General features: G+C 41.0%; 2 protein-coding genes across 8 annotated transcripts in view; one reads left to right on the top strand and one right to left on the bottom strand.

Annotated features, from left to right (window-relative positions):
• The window catches only part of WAC (WW domain containing adaptor with coiled-coil), a 67,025-nt gene extending 62,084 nt beyond the window's left edge, over positions 1 to 4,941 (bottom strand). For 3 of the 4 annotated variants that reach the window (XM_080611951.1, XM_080611952.1, XM_080611954.1), the window contains exons 1-3: positions 4,807 to 4,941; positions 4,631 to 4,667; positions 2,998 to 3,193 (exon numbers count right to left, since the gene is read on the bottom strand). In XM_080611951.1, the coding sequence (XP_080468077.1) occupies positions 2,998 to 3,193; positions 4,631 to 4,667; positions 4,807 to 4,847 (274 nt within the window). In that variant the 5' untranslated portion in view covers positions 4,848 to 4,941. Of the gene's footprint in view, positions 1 to 2,997; positions 3,194 to 4,276; positions 4,564 to 4,630; positions 4,668 to 4,806 lie in introns of those variants that run through there. The other variant, XM_080611953.1, reaches the window with a different exon arrangement.
• Positions 4,942 to 5,499: 558 nt separating this feature from the next.
• LOC308218202 (microtubule nucleation factor SSNA1-like) lies at positions 5,500 to 18,777 on the top strand. 4 transcript variants are annotated; one of them, XR_013956322.1, is made up of 4 exons: positions 5,500 to 5,749; positions 6,715 to 7,174; positions 12,662 to 12,738; positions 15,464 to 18,777. XR_013956322.1 is itself a non-coding variant. In XM_080611959.1 (3 exons), exons 1-2 carry the CDS (start codon positions 5,504 to 5,506, stop codon positions 7,129 to 7,131), a joined length of 663 nt encoding a protein of 220 aa, XP_080468085.1. In that variant the 5' UTR covers positions 5,500 to 5,503; the 3' UTR covers positions 7,132 to 7,174; positions 15,464 to 18,777. The 4 variants fall into 4 exon arrangements, 3 of the variants coding, with proteins under 3 accessions (XP_080468085.1, XP_080468084.1, XP_080468086.1); XM_080611959.1 differs by lacking the exon at positions 12,662 to 12,738; XM_080611958.1 differs by lacking the exon at positions 15,464 to 18,777 and having other exon boundaries at positions 12,662 to 15,457.
• Positions 18,778 to 19,373: the final 596 nt, after the last annotated feature.

Genomic DNA, 19,373 nt, shown 5'->3' with positions numbered 1-19,373 from the left:
ATTCAGAGGAGAAGGTTCTACAATACTTTGGAGTTATTAATTTTCAATCAATGTAATTATAGCTCTTATATAGATGTACACTTATATCTTTAAATTACATTTAGCCAGTCATCTTTACCACAAAAAAGTGAGCCAGTCATGACTAACGGAGTTCCAAGTATCAGCATGCTACACCAGTAATCTTCCCGTTTCACTTCAGAGCAAAAAAAAAAAAATCACTAAGCGATATACAGAGGAGACTTTTTAAACATTGACTTGAAAGGAGAGATTAGGTTAATTCAGCTTTGCGTTCAGTAGTAATACTCCAGATTTTTGTTCAGTTTTGTTTTCTAAGGGATGAGAGAAAAAGAGATTGCTCATTCGGGACTTTAGTGCAGTTTAGTGAAATAAATACCGGAGATTTTTCAATGACATTTGCTTTGTTAAGTCTAGCTAGATCACAGGACAGCACTAGCACCTTTGCAGTAGTTCCAAATCAAGCACCACTGATTTTAAACTAATGAAATGCACAACAACTACAAAAAAACCCCAAACAATCAAACCCAAATGCTAGCTCTTTTTTAACTCTCTCAGAAGAGTGTAAAAAGAAAACAAACCAGAAAACTACAGTAGTATCAAAGCCAATTAATAACTCTTCAGTCATATTAGGACTACACTAAAAAACAATGGCAATTTTTTTTTCTTTTTTTCCACTGCATGTCTGTAGTTGCAAAACCAAGAGAACACTGTATCAATAACAGTACTTTGGTGTAAGTCAGTAGACAGAGAACATGGTATATTATTATGTCTTCTGCATATTAGCAATAAGCAAATGTCTACAAAACTCCGCATTTCCCCCATAATCTAACACCTACCTTCAATTGCCAGAAAGATTCAGTAAATCAAAGACAAAACAGATATCCTTTTGCTCATGGCTGCTTAGCTTTGGTTTACTCCATAAAATACACAGCACTTAATGCAGCTTTGGTTGTTTTGAATATATGTTTTAAAAGCTGAAACTGCGGCCCAAACTAACCTTACCAACACCACACACACAAAATCACTTATTTCCATTAAAAATTGCAAATGTTCATCTTTCAAAAATCACTAATCTTTGCCAGGTTGAAGACTGTTTCCTTCTACCAGTCTATTAACATATCATATGCAAAGGACCACTCTTAAATCAGAATAAATGAAATTTTCCATTGTGTTAACAGTCTGAGGAAGAAAGTACAGTGTTCCTTCCACTTACAAACCACATAATTCATGTTCCTTTATTGTAATTGTATATATCCATGCTTCAGGTCATTCCCCAACTATTACATCCAGCTGGGCTCAGTGAGAACTTCAGAATGTCTTTCCTATCTTAAAAACAATTCCAGTACACAAATAAGCAAATACTCTCCCCATATAGAGCCTCATTCTCCAGATGTTTTCATATATGCATAACTCCACTAAATGTAGCTCCACTGAAGCAGAAAAAAAATACTGACTGTAGCAAAACTAAGCAGAACTGCGAGAGTATATAGGACAAGTATCCTTGGACTTATGAACAGGAAATGAGAGGACACCTCTGTGTCCTGAAAAGTAGCACAGAATAGCAGCCTACTAGCCTTGCACACCCATTTAATTCTAAGATTACTATACTTTAAAGTATGATCAGGTATCATAGCATGGTTTGGATTGAAAGGAAACTTTAATATCATCTAGTTCCAACCCCCTTGCCATGGGCAGGGACATTGTCCACTAGACCACATCCAACCTGGCCCTGAACACTTCCAGGGATGGTGCACCCACAGCTTCCTTGGGCAACCTGTTCCAGTGTCACAGCCCCTTAGAGTAAAAAACTTCTTTCTTCTATCTAATCTCAATTTACCCTCTGTCAGTTTAAAGCCATTATCCCTTGTCCTATCACTACATATAATGAAAATCAGTGTATCAATAAAAGATGCATGTTTTCATAGTCCACCTACACAATTATATGACATTATCAGTGGTCTATAGAGCCTCTGTATTAATCCAAAGAAGGAAAAACAAATAGGAATTGTAAGAACACTTCAATCCCATAAACACATTTGCAGTTTGGAACTCGTATTTCCTAAAAGATACTTACAGATATTTTAGCTATTATAACAAGCAAAAAACTGTGCAGTCATAAATGTATCTGTAGATTAAAGTTGTTAACTTTACATAGAACAAAGCAGCACTGATTTAAAGCTTTAAGTTCTCCCCTTGCACACTTAAATTTAAAATTCAATATGAAAACCAAATACAGTACTTATAAAATAGCAAACATGCTTCCAAATTCAGTCAGCAACTGGAATTTTCTAAACTGCAACTGTTACCACTTTTTATTAAATGTAAAACCCCACTCTTTCTCTAGGAAGTGGAGATACAAAATAACATCAATTAAAAAACACTGGGGATATTACTATTGTCTAAAATATCCTATAAAAACACAAGAGGCTGCCTTGACTGCAAACACTCTTGTCAAGAAAGGCTCTAGTAAGTGCTACCTTTGATTACCATCTTCTGATTGCTGAGTTCTAACAAAACAGCTAAATATGAAGAAACTATTTTTCATTTCTCATGAGGGTTAGTCTATAAAGCATGTAACTACACAGTATAGTACCACAATACAGCTATTAAAAAAGGCTCTAAACCAGCCAATATTTATTGTTAGTGAAAAATACAGAATACTAATTCAGGTTATTAAATGTTGCAGTATGCCTAAATTCAGACATATAATTAAAAAAAAAAAAATAAAAGAGAGAAAAGTTTATTTAGTCTCTGTGGTTAAAAGTGAAACTACTATATCTGTAAAAATAAAAAAAATAGGTATTACAATGCCTAAATATTTCCAATAAAACTTGAACTTTGGTTGCACTGCAGTCTTCCTAGCATGTTACAAGGCACATACAGCATAACACTCTCATCCCCTAAGTGATAATGGCTAAATTTTATTATTTATCAGAAATCAGCAATTGCTTAAATAAAGGTTTATTAAAGGTAACTCACCACCATCCCTCTCTCTAACTCTGTGAGTATGCACACTTTTTGCTTTACTGTGCCCTGTGTTGTCACCATATTTGTTTTCAGGGCTATCAGAGCGCCGCAACATTTTATTTGGTGGTGAAGGGTCTGTGGTGTCTCGCATCTTGTCATGACGGTGATCACCACCACTGGGGTGACTCTTGGATGAGTACTTAAGAGCCTGTAACAGATCACAAGAGAAGAGGCATTTACATTAGATAAGAAGTTACAAAGCTGATGTTAAAATGTCATTTCTAAATTTTAGATCTTTCCAAAACCCTGTTTAAAGTTACTTAACTTTTATTTTCTATTTTAAAAAATCAGCATTAGTCTTTTAGTAATTTTAATTACCTCCATTAAAGCAACAAGTTCTGTAATTAGAACTCAAACCATTTTTTCCCACTATTACATCCTACATAAACACTTGCCATTAAGAAAAAAATTACTTCTCATCTTTTCACTGTTGGATTACAGACTTTCAGAGTACATGGGCCACAGCACTTCTGCACTTTGGGGAAAAGCACAAGTCTCTACTTGGTATCAAGAATACAAATAGAAAGCTGCACTGCATCAGTGAAAATTTTGAACATGTTCCCCATACTGTAGTCAAGGCCACTTGGTTTAAGTACTACCATGAACTTCAGTGACATTTTCTTCAGTCCTAGCAACCCTGTAGCAAATGTAACAGAAAAAAAATGGAATTCTGGGGGCACACAACATGTAAAGTGACAATTCATTTTTAAGTATTTGCCAAAATTACATGTTCTGCCTCACCTTAACTAGCTTGATTTTTGCAGTGTGAGTTTCTGAGAGGCAAGTGTTTACATTTGCACAAACCATCACTGACAGCTGCCTTGGACTGTCAGATTACACTTCACAGTAGTAGAAATAAAGCAAAATGTAATAAAGCAGTTCAATTCTGTGCCCTGAAGAAAGCAGTATCACAGTATATGGCATTCCTCACATTCACATCCTGAGACCTGCTGGATTTTTTTTCAGTAGACACAGCAGAGAAATACAGTAGTCATCTCACAGAAACTGAGGTTATTATCAGTAACTTAAGGATTTGGTGGATTATGAACATACCTAGCAGCTGGCAACTTCAGAAATTAAGCCTTACTAGCAACCCCAGTTATTCAGAATCTAAAACCATGCCCTGCTCAGGTTACAACCCACAGCAGCAGTTTTGGGGAGAAAAAAGGCCTTCGGGAGGGGGGTGGTGGAAGAACAAGATGCCTTTTGTTTTTGAAAGGAAAACACTCACCTCCCCCTGGATCTCCACTCCACTGCAAGTGACCCCGGCTTGCTCTCCCGCCCCTCGTACCGTATCCTCCCCTACTACTAGGCCCAAGCTCTACACCGGTCGCACTAGGCCTCTCCTCCTCGCCCCGGCGCCGCAGGCTTCAGAAGAGCGACGGAGCCCCGTTCCCTCCACGCGCTGTTGCCGCCGCCCCCCGCCTTTGCTCCCCCCGGGCTCGAAACGGCGTCGGGGGACGGGACTGAGGAGTCTGTGGCACTGCGGCCTGCAGCGGCGGCCTAAGCCTCCGCTGGAGTAGCTCCCCCCCCCTTCTCCTCCCCTGCTCCTCCTCCTGGGCCTAGCGGCCGGCGCTTGAGGTACCTGGTAGGGCTGCGAGTCCCCCCTGCGGTCGTGACAGCTAAAGAGAAAGCGAGAGAAAGAGAGACGTTAGCGAACAACCGTTACCGGCCGCCGGGAAAGGGGGCCCAAACATGGCGGAGGGGAGGGGGGAGACCCCGCGGGGCCAGGGGCCAGAAAAGGAAAAGGAAGGGATTTACCCATCACTGAGTCTCTGCTGTTTCCTCGCATACATTACCATCAATGCCCGGCCTGTGTGTGTGAGTGTGAGGGGACCAGGAGGGGACGGCCGCGGCCGGGCCACAGGCACCGAGGGGGGAGAAGGGGGACGCAGCGCTCCGCCTCGCCGCCGACCGGGGGCAGGGAAGGGGGAAGGGAGGGAGGGGGCGGCTCAGGCAGCTCGGCTGGGAGCAGCGCTCACGGGCCCATCTCCTCCGCGCACAGCGAGAGGGGAGACACCAGCAACTCGGCCCCGCGCGCGCTGAGACACTCCGGGAGCACGGACTCCGCCGCCGTCGTCGTCTCCACCACCGGTGCTGCTGCCGCCGCGGCCGCCTCCTCCCCCCGCTGCGCCCGCCGCCACCGCCGCCGCTGCTCCTCCAACTACATCCGGGAAACTCGGGCGACGCCGCGCTCGGTTAACGTCGGCTCTTTTCGGCTCTTTCCGACACGCTCCGTCCCCTCTGTCCCCTTTGCTCTCGGGCGACTCTGCCTTCGGGAAACATCGGCTGCCTCCGCCGAGCCCAACGCCCTTCAATCTCTCCGTTCGGCAAACATCGGCTCGTTCCGTAACTCTCCTCCCTCCCTCCTCCTCTCCCCGGGTTGCCCGCCTCGTCGTCCTCTCCCGAACACTACCTGTCTTCGGAAAACATCGGTTATTTCCGTAGAGATGTTTTCATGCTCCCGTCAGGGTGGCGCTCTGTTCGGAAACCCTCGGGTATTTCCGTGACCCCTCACCCAGCGCCTCCGAGGCACTATCGATTGGAGCAGCCGTTGGCTGGGCGCGCCCGGCTGATTGGCCGAAGGAGCCCGGGGCCGCGCCTGTCTACTCGTCTCTTTCCCGCACGGGCGGGCCAAGAGGGAGGAGGGCTACCCTGGGGCAGCCAGCCTTGTCGGTGGGAGCCAGCAGGGCTGGGACGCCAGGCAGGTGGGGCAATAGGGGGAACTGCGAGAGAAGCAGCGAGGCGGGGGGAGCGGCACCCGGGTGTGAGATAAGAACGGGAACGTCTCTTACCTACTCCCTCCTCCCCTTCCGCCCAGGCACTTGATGTATAGGCAGGAACCATTTTGTGTACTGCTCGTCTTCTGCGAGGAAGCGCTCAGCGGTGAGGGGGTTGTTAAAATGTCCCTGGGGCGGTAGCCGGGAGGGTCAGGCCCAGCCGCTAGGCCCCTGTGGCGCTGGCGCCGTCTTCTTCAGATCTGCGGCGGCGGGGCCCTATTCCCGGCCCTTGCGGAAACGTCGTTGGGCTGCCGCAGCCCTCTGAGGGAGGGAGACGCTGGCGGTAGAACGGTTCGGGCCCAGGCGCGGAAGGGAGCGGGTGAATGGTGGGTGAAGGGCGCTAACGGCCGCCTTCGGTGAGCAGGCAGCTCGTGCGCGCCTCGGGGCGCGGGAAACTGCCGTTTCGGCCCCCGTAGGGAGGCACCAGCAGCAGGTCGGTGTGGTCCGTGTGGCTCCGGGCTCTCTTGAGGGAAGCGGTGGCTGACGCTCGGTGTGCGAGGAAGATCCCCTTCATCAGCGGCCGAGGGGATGGTGGTGGTGACTGCTGAGGCGTCTTTGGGGAAAGGGTCGTTTACTTCTCTCTGACCAAATCCTTGAAGTCTGAGGTATCATTCTGTTCAGAATGGTATTAAGGTATGACAAAATATAATAGAAGTATTTTGGTATTGCCATTAAGGTGTCGTAGGAGAGACCAGCTTTTAGTAAAGGTGTAGATGCCCCATTTCTCCTGTCCCCTTCCTGGAAAAGGAAGAGATATGTGGCATGTTAACCTCCATCTGTGGTAGCATAGCATTGTTCATGGTAACTCTCTTACATAATTTTTCTTCTTCTTTTTTTTTTTTTTTTTCTTTTTGTTGTTTTTTGTTGTTTTTTGTTGTGTGGTTTTTAGTTTGGTTTTTTAGAGTGCAGAAGGCTGTTGCAGAGCGGGGACTTCAGGGAGCAGTGGAAGAGTTCTGGGAGGATGACTCAGCAGGGAGCTGTTCTTCAGGGTTACAATAATGAGCTAGTGAAATGCATTGAAGACTTGTGTATGCAAAAAGAAGAACTGAACAAGCAAATCCAGCAAGCGGAAGAGGAAAAAAGTAAACTCCAGCATGAAATCCAAATCCTGAATGAACAACTGGAGTGTGTATGTGAAAACCTGGCCCAAAAGGTAGCTTCACGAAATGAGCTTGATGCAATTCTTGCTGAAACTGAAGCTGCTTACATGAAGATTTTGGACAGTTCTAGGACTTTACTCAATGTCCTGAAGAAAGAGGTGGGAAGCTTAAAGCATACACCAGAACTGAAAACCAATGTAACATGAAACAGTCAAAAGTTTGGACTCCACAGTGCTAAAATTCTACTAGGTGAGAAATGTGGTTAGCCACAGAACTTTACATCAACAGTATAAGCAGAGAGGGATTTTTCTTCCAACCTTTCTGTATGTTTTGTTATTGTTTTTAAATGCACTAGAAAATAGATGAAATAAAGTTGCCTTTTTGCTGTTAAAAAAGACCAATTATTTAAACACTACACAGCTTTATTGCAAATGGGTAGTTGAGGCAGATGTGATACTGTCAGTTTTGATATGTCAGTTTTGAGGCTGTTCTGAAGAAAGGGAAAAAATACCATTTTTTTAATTGGTCATTTTTTGGATGGCTACCAGTGAATTCCTATTTGATTGAAAACTGGTAGATGCAAGTAGATCAGGTACCTTCCTCTAGGGATTTAGGAGTTTGGTCTGATGCATGCATAAAGATAAGTTCTATTTACAGTCATCTCTTAATTACCTTGCTTAATGGAAGGGAAAGGTGAGAAAACATGATTAATGCAAGGTATGAAGGCTGAACGTGTTAAGACTGTATATGGTTCCTGCATCTTCTGAAGCTATGCTCAAAAGCCTTTAGAAAGGAGGCACACTGTTGTGAAAGGCAGGGTTTGCTGCAAGTGCATGCCTCCATCATGCAGGGGACAGCAATGCAGGCAGCCACACCATGTAAACTCAAATTAACTAATTCAGTTATGGATAAGGAAAAGGTGACTGTCTTTAAATAGTGCCTAAAAGTCCTGAAGAAAATGCTGGGGTTCAATCAAAATACTTAGAGACAAAACAATGCCCAAGAAGATAATCTTAGCTAAAAACAAATGGTATAACTTACAGAAACCTGATTTTTAGTGGCCTTTAGCTGTATACTGATCTGTCAAATGTACTAAGATTGTGGAGAATAGTGAATAACCTGGAATGGTGAGAAATAAATAAAAATGAAATTATATTAGAAATAGTTTGCAGCTGTCAGACACTCTTACAGATGAGGTTAAAATAGAACCTAGTTTAGAGATCAGGGAGGAGCAACAGGATGGCAGAAATCTCAGTATAATCCTGTTTTCTATTTCTAGTAGTTAGTAAACCTCTCTGTGTTTGTGTGTGTGTGTATACATGTGTATTTTGTCCTGCTCATTCATGTGTTATAGCAGTAACTTTAAACTGTGTCTTGCAGTCAAATCTTCATTCTATACCAAGGAACTAAATTGAAAGAAGTGCAGTTAACCTCCTTCCTTCATAACTGTGACTCTCAGGTGCAAGTACAAAGGTTATGTAGATATGAATAGTTTCAGTAATAGCTTTTCACCAATAGTATGGAGCAAATTTTATGTTCTTCCAGTTGGGGAGCAAATTTTATGTTCTTCCATCAGGGATTAGTGTGAATGAGCTAATCAGCAATTTACTTGTATGGCGTTTCCGCTGGCTTTACTTGAGTAATACTGAGGTGATAAATAATCCCAGGGGTTCTGCTGTTGTAGCATTACAGTATTCAGGACTACCTTGTCCATATTGAAATGAAACACAAAAATGTTGATATTTTTTAGTAGCAAAGAAGTGATTTGTTGGACTGGATGTTTCTTGACATACTCTCTTCCCTTAGCCTGGTAGTAGTAACTAATTTACATCCAAAAAAGAAGACTCAGGAAAAGGCATTAACTGAAGAGCAAGGACACTTTTCTTTTTTTTTTTTTTTTTTTCTGTTAAAGAATTACATATATATAAACTGCTGCTTCTTATTATCTGGAAGGGAACTTGAAATTGTCTATGTGGAAAAAAGATGTAGGAAGCTCATTTAGAAGACTCATTTATACAGAACAGCACAGTTAATGTCTTATTAATCTCAGACAATAATTACAGGTTTGTTTGCCTTGGAATATTTGTAGATTATGAATAATGCCTCTTTTTGTTGACTTAGGCTGTTAAAAGTAGAGTTTTAAGAGAAGCCTTGTGAGTTTTTAAGGAAATCTACTTTGTGGCCATTATTACATCTAAGTGTAGCTAGTACAGTGTTAAAACAAATACTGGAGATGGGTTGTTTTGGGGTTTTTTTTACGTTACAAAACTAATGGAAAAAATGTAACTGTTGGCTTTACACACACCAGAGCCTCCCAACTTTCAAATAAAAAGTTGGAATGCTGTTAGAATTCCATTTAGTGATGCCAATTTGTAAAATTTCTGTTTAAATTGAGATTCACAAGTGGAGAGCAATAATATCATATGTCTGGGGTTTGCCTATTTGTAGAACTCCCAAGTGTGGCAGCTGTTGTGCAGTAAGTGCACCTGCAGAGTTGTTACTCAAAAATAGCTCTTATCATTATATTTTGTATTAACCTGAATGAACTTACTGTGTCCTTATTGAAGTGGTAAACCATTTTCAGGTAGTATAAGTCTTGTCATAAGTAGCTTTTCTTAAACAGCTTCAGTTTGTTTAGAACACATGCAAACTAAATTAATACACAATATTGTTAGAACAGAAATGATAATTTGCAGATTACAGCAGCTCCATAGGGCTAGCCTGCAAGGGAAAGTTTGCCTGAAATAAGTCGTATGGTAAATTTAAAGCATCATACTTATTTCTGATTTATTTTTTTATATTGATTTTATATGGCACTCTATGTTAGATCAAGAAATTTATTTGGGTGCTTGAATTTTAGGAGCCTTAATGACAGAAGTTCAGGTTACCTACCTGTAGTGCCTGATCTAAAGTGCTGTGTTGGGTGTCTTGTAGCTTGTCTGGTATGTGAGGAGACAGTTCTTGAAACTCTGGCCTGTGTTTGATTCAAAGCTCTAGTGGAATGTATCTAGAGCACTGGATTAAAATTCCTGAATTAGTATAGTGATGCCTCCACCTTGTTTCCAGATAACAGCACATAACTGGAGGAGAGATGGTTATTACTAGCTTCTATAGCAATTCTTGTTAATGTGTACGTACCTAGCATGTACAACTCTGGTGATCGACAGGTTTTTCAAAACATCCGAGTGTTGACTCCTGCAAAATAAACGAAGTTTGTTATGTATGATAGAGTTTGGTGGTTACCAAAGAAACTGCTTATGGGTGGTATGTTGGAGTAATTTTCTGTATAGAGGTGATTATACAAACCACGAGGTGAAATCCCATGTACAAGCAGTTGCTCACAACCTGTAAATGTCTCTGCAGGGGCAGTTACCCTTCAGTTCAGTTCAGGTACCTCCCGAAGGCAGTTTCTGCTAATCCCCTTAACAGGAATGGAGGTGAGTGGACTAGGGTGGGATCTAATTTCTGGAGTGGAGACTAAAGAGAAGTATGGATGTGGAGTCCTGGTTTGGGAAGACAAGCATTAGGGGATGTGAGCTATGGTTCCTGCTACGAAATAAATGAAATTTTAGAAATAACCTGAGGTTTGCCTAAAGTCTGGACTTTTCCTCCTCATTTACATCCATTGACAAGTAAGCTACGGAGGCAACCTACATTTTGCTTCCTCTGTCTGCCTTTCACTTCTTCCTGGCCACCCAAGCTGGCATGCTCAGATGTTCTGTGGCTGATTCCAGCCGGAGGGTGTGGAATCTGACCCTCCTGTTTGCTGGGTAAGTGTAATGCCAGGTTCACACAGAATGCATTACTAGTGTTTCTTATCCTGGTAGATCTGTGAAAAGTAATTGGTGAATGACCTAGGTCTTATAAAGAATCTTAAGTCCTGTCAGTGTGTTAGATGCAGTCCATGTGAGATTTTAGGAAAAGCCTTGGAGATTTTAGGCAGAAAGGTAGCAATGTGTTGGTGAATGCAAAGATGTGTTTCTTTGGACTAGGAAGCCTTCAGACTAGGAAGACCAGACATCTTCAAACAGCCAAAGAACTGTCCATTCAAACAATGAAGCAAGCTGTAATCTAAATCCAGATGATTTGGTCTTGGATTGCAATTTCAGAACTGAGTATCAATTCCATCTAGCTCTTGTGGTATCACTGTGTCTCACTCCAAATGGATTAAGTGGATTAAGCTAAATTGGAACAAGGTACTCTTTAATTTTGCAACAAGAACATTTAGAGGATTGTTAGCAGAAGGATCCAATGTCTACAGTTAATTCATTGTGTAGAGTCCTGCACGGAAGACCAGTATCTATTACTCCTTAGATGATTTTGCTTAAGGGAAATTGGAGTTAGTAGGTGTAGTTCGTGGCAGTTGGTGAAATTATCCTTGACTTGCGTGTGGCAATTGCTAAAAGTACCTTTGAGTAGATCCTGGGCTTTTGGGGTTTTATGCAAGAAGTAAATAAAAGAGTTCGTCGACGGATTTTCCTTCTCCCCCTGCCCTTTTCAATAGTGAACAGAGAAGTATCAATAGATGCTTTAATACTGATTTGTTTGTGTATGTTGATGGATAGACAAGTTTTCCTAAAATCATAGTGTTCATTTAGCTTTGTTTTTGATGGATGTGTGTGTTTTTAATATAGATGCTTGTACCTTTTTTTTTTTTTTTTTTTTTCCTCTGGAGGGAGGACAGATTAGCTTTGGGTTAGTTTGATTGTTTTGTCAGTGTCTGTTGTGTAACAGGGGAGATAAGGGGCGCATCCGGCACAGTATCTGCTTCGCCAGTGACTGTTCAAAGACTTTTTTGAACTGGGAATATTTTGAGGGGTTTTTGGGTTTTGCCCCTTAACTACTTTATAAATATCTTTGATTTCAGTTGCCCCGGAGTGGTCCTTGATTGTTGTCTTCCTCAGTTGGTTTTCAGATAAAGTTTTGTTCAATATGTAGCTGTGAAAGCTAGATGTGTGCAGGTCACAATTTACTTGCATATTAGCTGTTAATAAAACATGATGGAGAAGTTCAGACATGCAGAAAACAGAGCTATATATTATTTGGTCACTCATAGCTTTATCTTACAAGATCTGTGTGAAAGTAGTTCAGTGTTGTAGTCTAATTTTACAGTAATATGATGTTAGAAGAAGTGGAGTTACTAAAACACTCATAGTCTTTTCAAAAGTAGATTTGCAAGATCTGGTGGGATAGAACAGTCTGAATTTTATTATTTTGTTTGTGCATGACCTGACTATCAATATGCTGCAGTAACTACTACGATGTTAGTAAGTTTTAGTACAAACCTGGATATCTTGCTTAGCAGTGCCATTAAAAATAATGTTGTCAAATCTTTGCATTTTGATTGTAGCAAGCCTGTTGCTTGTTACATCGTTGAAAGCTGGTAATATTTTTAAGCATGCTTAATTTAAACATCATAAATGGGAAAATGTTACTCTTGGAATAGGGTTCATATGCATTGCAGGAAAATAGGCACGTATAGGCAGAGATCATGTTCAGGGAAATGCTTTTGAGAGAAGTCATACTGCACATACAATCCTACATACTGTAGGATTGATCGTGATTCCACTTCCTGTGATGGGAGCTTCAGTTTTGCTTGCACCTTACTTCAAGGCATATGAAGTTATGTAGGATGACTTCTCTCTTTTCTTACCACCACTTGTGTTTTATAGAATGTGTACTTGGCTCTGAGGGATTTATAACAGTGCTGAGTTTTCTCATTTATTATCTCTTTAGAGGCAGACACACAGCTTCCTGCAGTGGCCAGCCTAATTCAAGGTGACAGAAGCATTAGGAAGAGACTATAAAACAAAGTAAGAGCCTGAACAATTTTTAACAATTAAAAACATTTTTAAAAGTATGATATTGAATATACTGCTCATGGAGCATTTCAAAATTAAATCTTTCAGGTGTTATTTTTTGAGCTTCATATGCATAGGTTCTCATGCTCCAGTGAGAGCTCTTGAGGTTTTTCCATTTATATGTGGTTTATTGAGAACACTTTAAAAAAAAAAGTTATTTCCATCATAGACCATGACAGATCTGTAACTTACCTTTTTGTTTTTTAAGCCACTTTATATAGTTGATTTAGTTGAGCATAGTAAAAAACAAAGTAAATGTTTTCAAATCTCCCTGTTTGTATTCAGAATCATATGAGATTATTATTTGTAGTATTATTTTTGTTATAGGGTTATTAACAAGTCAGTTCAGCTTAGAGAGCCATTCTGGTTGGGCTTGTCTTTATTTGAGACAAAATTCTTTTTATATTCTCAAGCTTAAATTTTTTTAAAGCCTCTTTTTTCTTGTGCAGTAAGAACATTTTGAGTTGAAAATCAGCATGACAGACTCCTGTGATGAGTTTTTTCAATATAGTTAGTATTCAGGGCTGAGTCATATTGTGTCAGGTGTTTGGAAACAAAAACTAGCAGCAATTCTTCATATGCTTATGCAGTTGTTCATTCAGTAACAGAAATCCTGCTAGAGATATGTGCTGCTTGCTGTCCAACAATAAGTGTATTTCCTTGCTTTATTTGCTTCATGAACCCAAGATCTTTCCTCAACAACTGCTGCTAGCAAAAAGATAATGGGTACTTCGTCCCTTGGGAGTGTAGAGCAAAAGAAGAGCTGATGTTCTAGTAGAGACCACCCATCTGTGGTGAGAGAGGAGCATCTTTGTTAGCTTGGCTTATGGTAGTGTTGTGAGATTCAAACTAAGGGTTATAATGGTCGTAGTTTACTGTTGCACTAAAGCAAGCTGCAAAAAAAGAAAACCCAGTCCATGATGTCAGTCACAAGGAATGTGATAACCTGACTGGAACCAGGATATTTTAAAGTACAGGCGCTCAGGTACATCCAGAAGCAGTGTAGCTGCTGCAGTGCTGCACTCAGCAAGGGTTAATTTGCCTGTCCAAAAAGCAGTCAACCATGTGGACACACTTGTGAAATTTTGTGTGCTCAGGAGTCACTAGACTTGCTAGAAAAGTGTAACCTGTTTCTATTCTTGAAACTCAAGGTTCTGTCTTTTAGTGGCATGCAGCGTTAGATATGATTCCATGAGAAGGGTATTTATCCTGTTCCTTTTTTGGGCTTTTCTCTGAAGCCTAACGTGGTTTTGCTTTAGGTTCATGTTGTTCAACTTCAGAAACCTGTGGCCAAGGGGAAAAATAGAGATGCCCAATTTCCACTGAAGCCCTTAAGCCCCTAAGTGGTTTGTATTCACTGTGTAGTACACAAAGTTCCTGCTTAGATGCTGTCTAATCCTTCAGTCAAGTTGCAAGTCTTGTGGTGCCCCTTAGTAATTTAAATGGTTTGCAACAAGTGCTGCTTGTTCAATTTGGAATGTACTTTCAGTTTTTTGTTTGTTTTTTTAATGAAGTATTTCATTGAGGCCTCCTGTGGCACTCTGCCATACACAGTCATGTTGTACATGTGAATATATGTGTTTTCTTTGGGAATGTCAGAAAGAAACTTGTACAGCAACAATTTAACTAAAACAAGATTTGGGCTTACGCCATTTCTGGTTTTATTTTTTAAAGTGTTTTAAAATGCTGAGTATATACATATATATATATATATGGGATATATAAACTAGTGTTTTCAATCAACAAATCACCATGTATCTTACAGAGAATGTTAATATCTTCATCTCCCTTGATAAACAGTGATGCTTGGTAGTTAACTGCCTCAAATCAGGGACAGATCTAAGAATGGAGGCTTTGCTCTTTCAGTCTCAACCGAATGCTGTGACTTGGACTGCTTCCCAGGGATTCGTGTCCTGTTTGGTGTTTGACATAAACCAACTGGATTATGCTTCCTTGACCTGTGTGTTGGGGGAAGCAATAGATATAAATGACTAGTTATGTACTTCACATCATATGCAGCATCATGATAATGTTTAAAAGTGTTATTCAGTTCTCCATGCATACACCTCTCATGACAATGTATTCCAGTTCCAGAGCAGCTACTCTTCACTTCCCAGACCTGCTCTCTCCAAGCCTCTACTCACAGGTGTCTGGGAACTGACTGTAGGAGATGGGTCTGAGTAACAGAAAGAATTTTCAATGATAGCTGCTAATTACCTTCACAAGCCTAAACTTGTTCAGATAGCTTGTCTTTACAGACCTGCTGTTTGGTCTGTCAAGCATATCAACATTTCAACAGACTTTTTATTGGTTTTATGCTAGTCTATGTAAGACCAACAGGTATTTATACCAACACCTTTTAAGGGTTTTCTAGACATCAAGGCTTCTTGGTGTTTTAATACAGTAGAGGATCTGAAATCTATCTATAATGGCATATAGAATCATAGAATAGTTAGGTTTGGAAAGGACCTTAAGATCATCAAGCTCCAACCCCCTGCTACGGGCAGGGACACCACACACCATGGGCAATTTAAGTAGGCTGGTCATTAATAACTTCCGTTAGGTTGTGCAACCTCTGCTTTTAGTAGCCCCCACAGGCTTGCTACAGTGTAAAACCTCACTTGTACCCGTATCCTACTCTTCCTGCTACCCAGCTTTTGTTTCCCCTGTTTCCTAGGCCATTGCTCACAGTGTTAGTTACCCCAAGCTGCTGCTCTTCCATGTGGTGGGTGAGAGATCCTTTCAGTATCTTCATATTGTCCAAACGTGTTCTGGCACACTTAGAAAAAATGTTTGCAAAGGTAAGCATTTCATTCAGTTTGATAGTGCCAGAGAAGTTATGGTTGAATGGGGTAAGAATATTACATGGTAGAGAAACAACAGACACCTGATCTGAGAGAGGAGTTTCATCCTATGAAAACTCCACCCTAAAAAGTCTTGTAGCTTGAAGTGATGGACGGAATGTGATATTCCTGATACACTGCAGAGATTAAAGAACAAAAGTGTATTATGTTTGTCAATGTGAATGTCCTTGTCTTAGCAAATGCTGACTTTGTTACAGTCTTGTGCGAATAAAGAAGATCTATATGGGATGTTCTAATTTAATTAGTATTAAGGCTGTGTGCAGACTGACATGAGTTTCTTCCAGAAATGATTGCACTCTGATAAAAGACTATAACTCAAGAAAAAAAAAAAAGGAATATAATGCTGGAGCTTGCAGATCAGTGATTTCATTGGTGAAGCTGTTAGACATCAGCTGTGTAGTTCTTGAAAGCTCTGAATGCAACCTATATTGCAAATAAACATGCCGTAAGATGGAGTGGAGTATGCTCACAGTAAGGCTACTTGTAAAAAGTTTTGTCAAGACATTGTGTATATTCAGCAATTTTGTTTGTAATCCTGCTCTATTTTAAAATCCAATATATTCCACAGTAAGGTGTGCTAGAGAGAAACATTCCAGATGCCTTCATCTGCAGAGGGAAAGGAGAGGCAATTAAAAGTCTGCATGCTGTGAAATCTCTGTGTACCAACAGTGTCTGCACAGACTTCTATAATGTTTTTAGCAGCAATTGGTTTTCCTGTTGTCTGGGGTGATTGAATGCAAACGTAGTTTTTGAAAGAGGACAGTAGCTCAGTTATTTTCACCCTGGCTAAAATCCTGCTGGTTTGCATAAAGGTTTCTGGTTTTATTTGCTGATAGCAAAGTCTTGGTGACCAACTGGCTCCTCCAGACCAGACAAACTGTTTTCTTTTATTAGCACACATGGTTTCATCTCTGACAAAGATGACAAAGAAAGGGCAGACTTCTGATAATGTAGTGAAAGAACCTGGGGCAGAGCAGTGTGTGGTACTGACCTCCTTCAAAGAGGAGGAAAAGCACTAAGGGACAGAATTGCTGCCCTCGATCTGAATTGAGCAGAGTTGCCAGTGAGAGGGCTTTTTTTTTTTTTTTTTTTTAATAATTCACTCCCTCCTACATCATTACTGGGCAGAGTAGGGGAAGAATTTTCTTTCTCTTTGAAGGTATGAATAATAATAAGTGGGATAATTTGCTCCAAGGAAAGCCAATTCTGTTGAAGGGAAAGGTGAAACAATGAAATACTGAGTTTTCTTGTCATTGTGAAGCAATTATTTTTCCAGTAGCTACACTCCTGTGTGCAGTTTCTTGGTTGCAAGTCCTGCTTAAAAGATTATTATTTTTTTTTCTTTTATATGACCTTAATAAGGTAGTGCATATTGAAATTTGTCTGTAACTGTTTGTTAAAAGCCCTTTTCACTGCCTTACTATGCCATGTATTATTACACTGATGTAGCTAGAGCAAAGGATCGCGCAAGCTCTGCCTCATCTAAAAAATCCACTGCGCAGGCTCAAAGGGTTTACTCACTTGCAAAGCCCTGTAGCGACAGGTGAGGGATGAAACAGCAGGTTATAAGGTGCACTGGAAGCCGCAGACCCAACTCTGCATGCAGGCGGTTCAGGAGATTGGTCACTTGATATTGACCCAGGAGATGACAGTCTTGTTTGGAAACATCCTGAATGACCAAGCACCCTTTTTTCCAACCGGACTTGCCTATCCCACATTGCCTGTTTAGTCATCATCGCGCTTGTAGTAAGCGTGGGTAAAACCCTTCCCAAATCTTCGTTCGCAAAGCCAAGCCATCAGTGAGAATGAAGCTTGGTTCTCAGACATTAGATGAGCCTTTTGACTTAGATTACATTGATACATATTTTATAGCTTTAGGTGTTGGTGAAGTCGGCAGTGACCATATGCAACAAGGTGTAATTTGACTTCTGTGAACTTAAATTAAAACTTTCCATGTCACCTTGTGTGAACATTTTTGTTATGAGTAACTTCTGCATTCGGATGTTTGGTGGGAAAGCATAGACAAATGTTCTAAAGAGGCATCAAAAATAATCTGTTTGGCTGCCAGTACATTTCCTGGATAATCTCATCCAGGAGAGATTTTAAGTGCCGTACCTGTTCAGAGCCTGGATGTTCAGGGCACAGCACAGCCTCCATTTCCAAAGCCAGTCATTCCCACCACATGAGTGAGCCAGTTGGTTTCGCAAGGACCATGGGACAAGGGGCCATGTGGGTGCTGGGAAAGCGCAGGTGATTAAATAAATACAGGCGACGCATGCCTTACAGAAACACCCCAGGCAGGCTAGCGGTGTTCCAGTCAGAAGAACTTAGGAGTCTCTTCTCTGTTCTGCAATATATGGGGGGATGCATATGCTGCCCAACCTACTTGATGCTACCTCTGCTACATTGAGATTCTATTAAATTGTGAAATTATGATTCAATTTGTGGCTAAAATAATCTCATTAGCATGAACAAAGCTCCTAAAACCAACCCAAGTAGCTGTGCAGTGTAACTGGAATTTGAAGTGTTGAATTTCTACATCTGTAAGTTCTCATGCTAGTGCTATGTCCTGTATGGTAGCAAAGAAGGTAATAAAACTGATCTTAAAATTTTGCAATGAGTTTTGAGATAATTCTAGGAATTTAATAAGTGCTCAAGAGGATTTTACACCACAAGGCTTACTGAAAGTTAGAGGGTCTTGTTCTCCGCTTGCTAATGCTCTGGACTTTAAGATTCAAGATTCTTGGTGTGTTTTTCAGAGGCCTGGCTCCTGAAATCAAGGCATTTTCTTTGTTCGTCTCCCCCTTTTCATTTATATTTCTGTTTCTTGTAAAGAAAAGGTTGAAATACAAAAGCTCATAAACATGAAAGGCCCAAAAATGCAAATATGAGCAATTCTAGATCTTTTCCATGACTTAACAACAGTCAGAATTTGTGCTTGGCCTGATACATCTTTTTGAATGTTAAGATGCTGGTTATGTTTGAAGTCCTATAGAAAATTTCACCCCATGTTATACTTCAATCAAATGAGAGGCAGTTATGATGGCTTTAAAAAAGGCATTCTTATAATCCATGGTTGTAGGTGCTGTAGCACACAACTTGTTTTCTTTACACAAATATTTAAATTCATCTTTTCCTATACTCAGCAACTTCACCCAGCTTTCTTCAGTCACCATGTTTCACTCACATGTGTCAGGAAGCTCCTTCCAGACCAGCCCAAACATGCTCTGCCAGTGTCATGGAGCAAAGTATGGTTTAGAAACTGAGCTCTGAAGCTTTCAGGCCAGCAGAAGCTGGAAGCCCTGCAGGATGGCAGGAGGAAGGGAAGGCTGCCGATTCCTGGGAGAGAGCACATCTGCTACATGGCCTCTCTTCTGCCATAAGAAATATCAGCCTGGCATGATGCTTCCCAGAATTGGGAATGTTAGAGGAACAAGCAATTTCAGGGCTGCAAGAGGGTCTAAGGGACCTTCTAACATCACAATATATTTAACTCATGGAAATGAGTATGGGAAAGGTAAATGGGAAGATGATGGAACAGAAGGTTTTTCTAACACTTAACAGGGCTTTCTTTGGAGTCTGAAAGGCCAAAAATATCACATCATCTAGCTGGAGACTGAAGATGGGATTTAGGAATGAAATAATTTATCAAACTGGTGCTAATGATAGAAGTAAGTACACTGTATAAAGGGCAGGAGGGAGATGATTTCAGTAAAACTGACA

Source organism: Psittacula echo (genome assembly GCF_963264785.1).
Source record: "Psittacula echo genome assembly, chromosome: 2".
NCBI lineage: Eukaryota > Metazoa > Chordata > Aves > Psittaciformes > Psittacidae > Psittacula > Psittacula echo.
The sequence above is the reverse complement of the archived record's forward strand: the minus strand, read 5'-3'. Positions and strand labels throughout refer to the sequence as shown.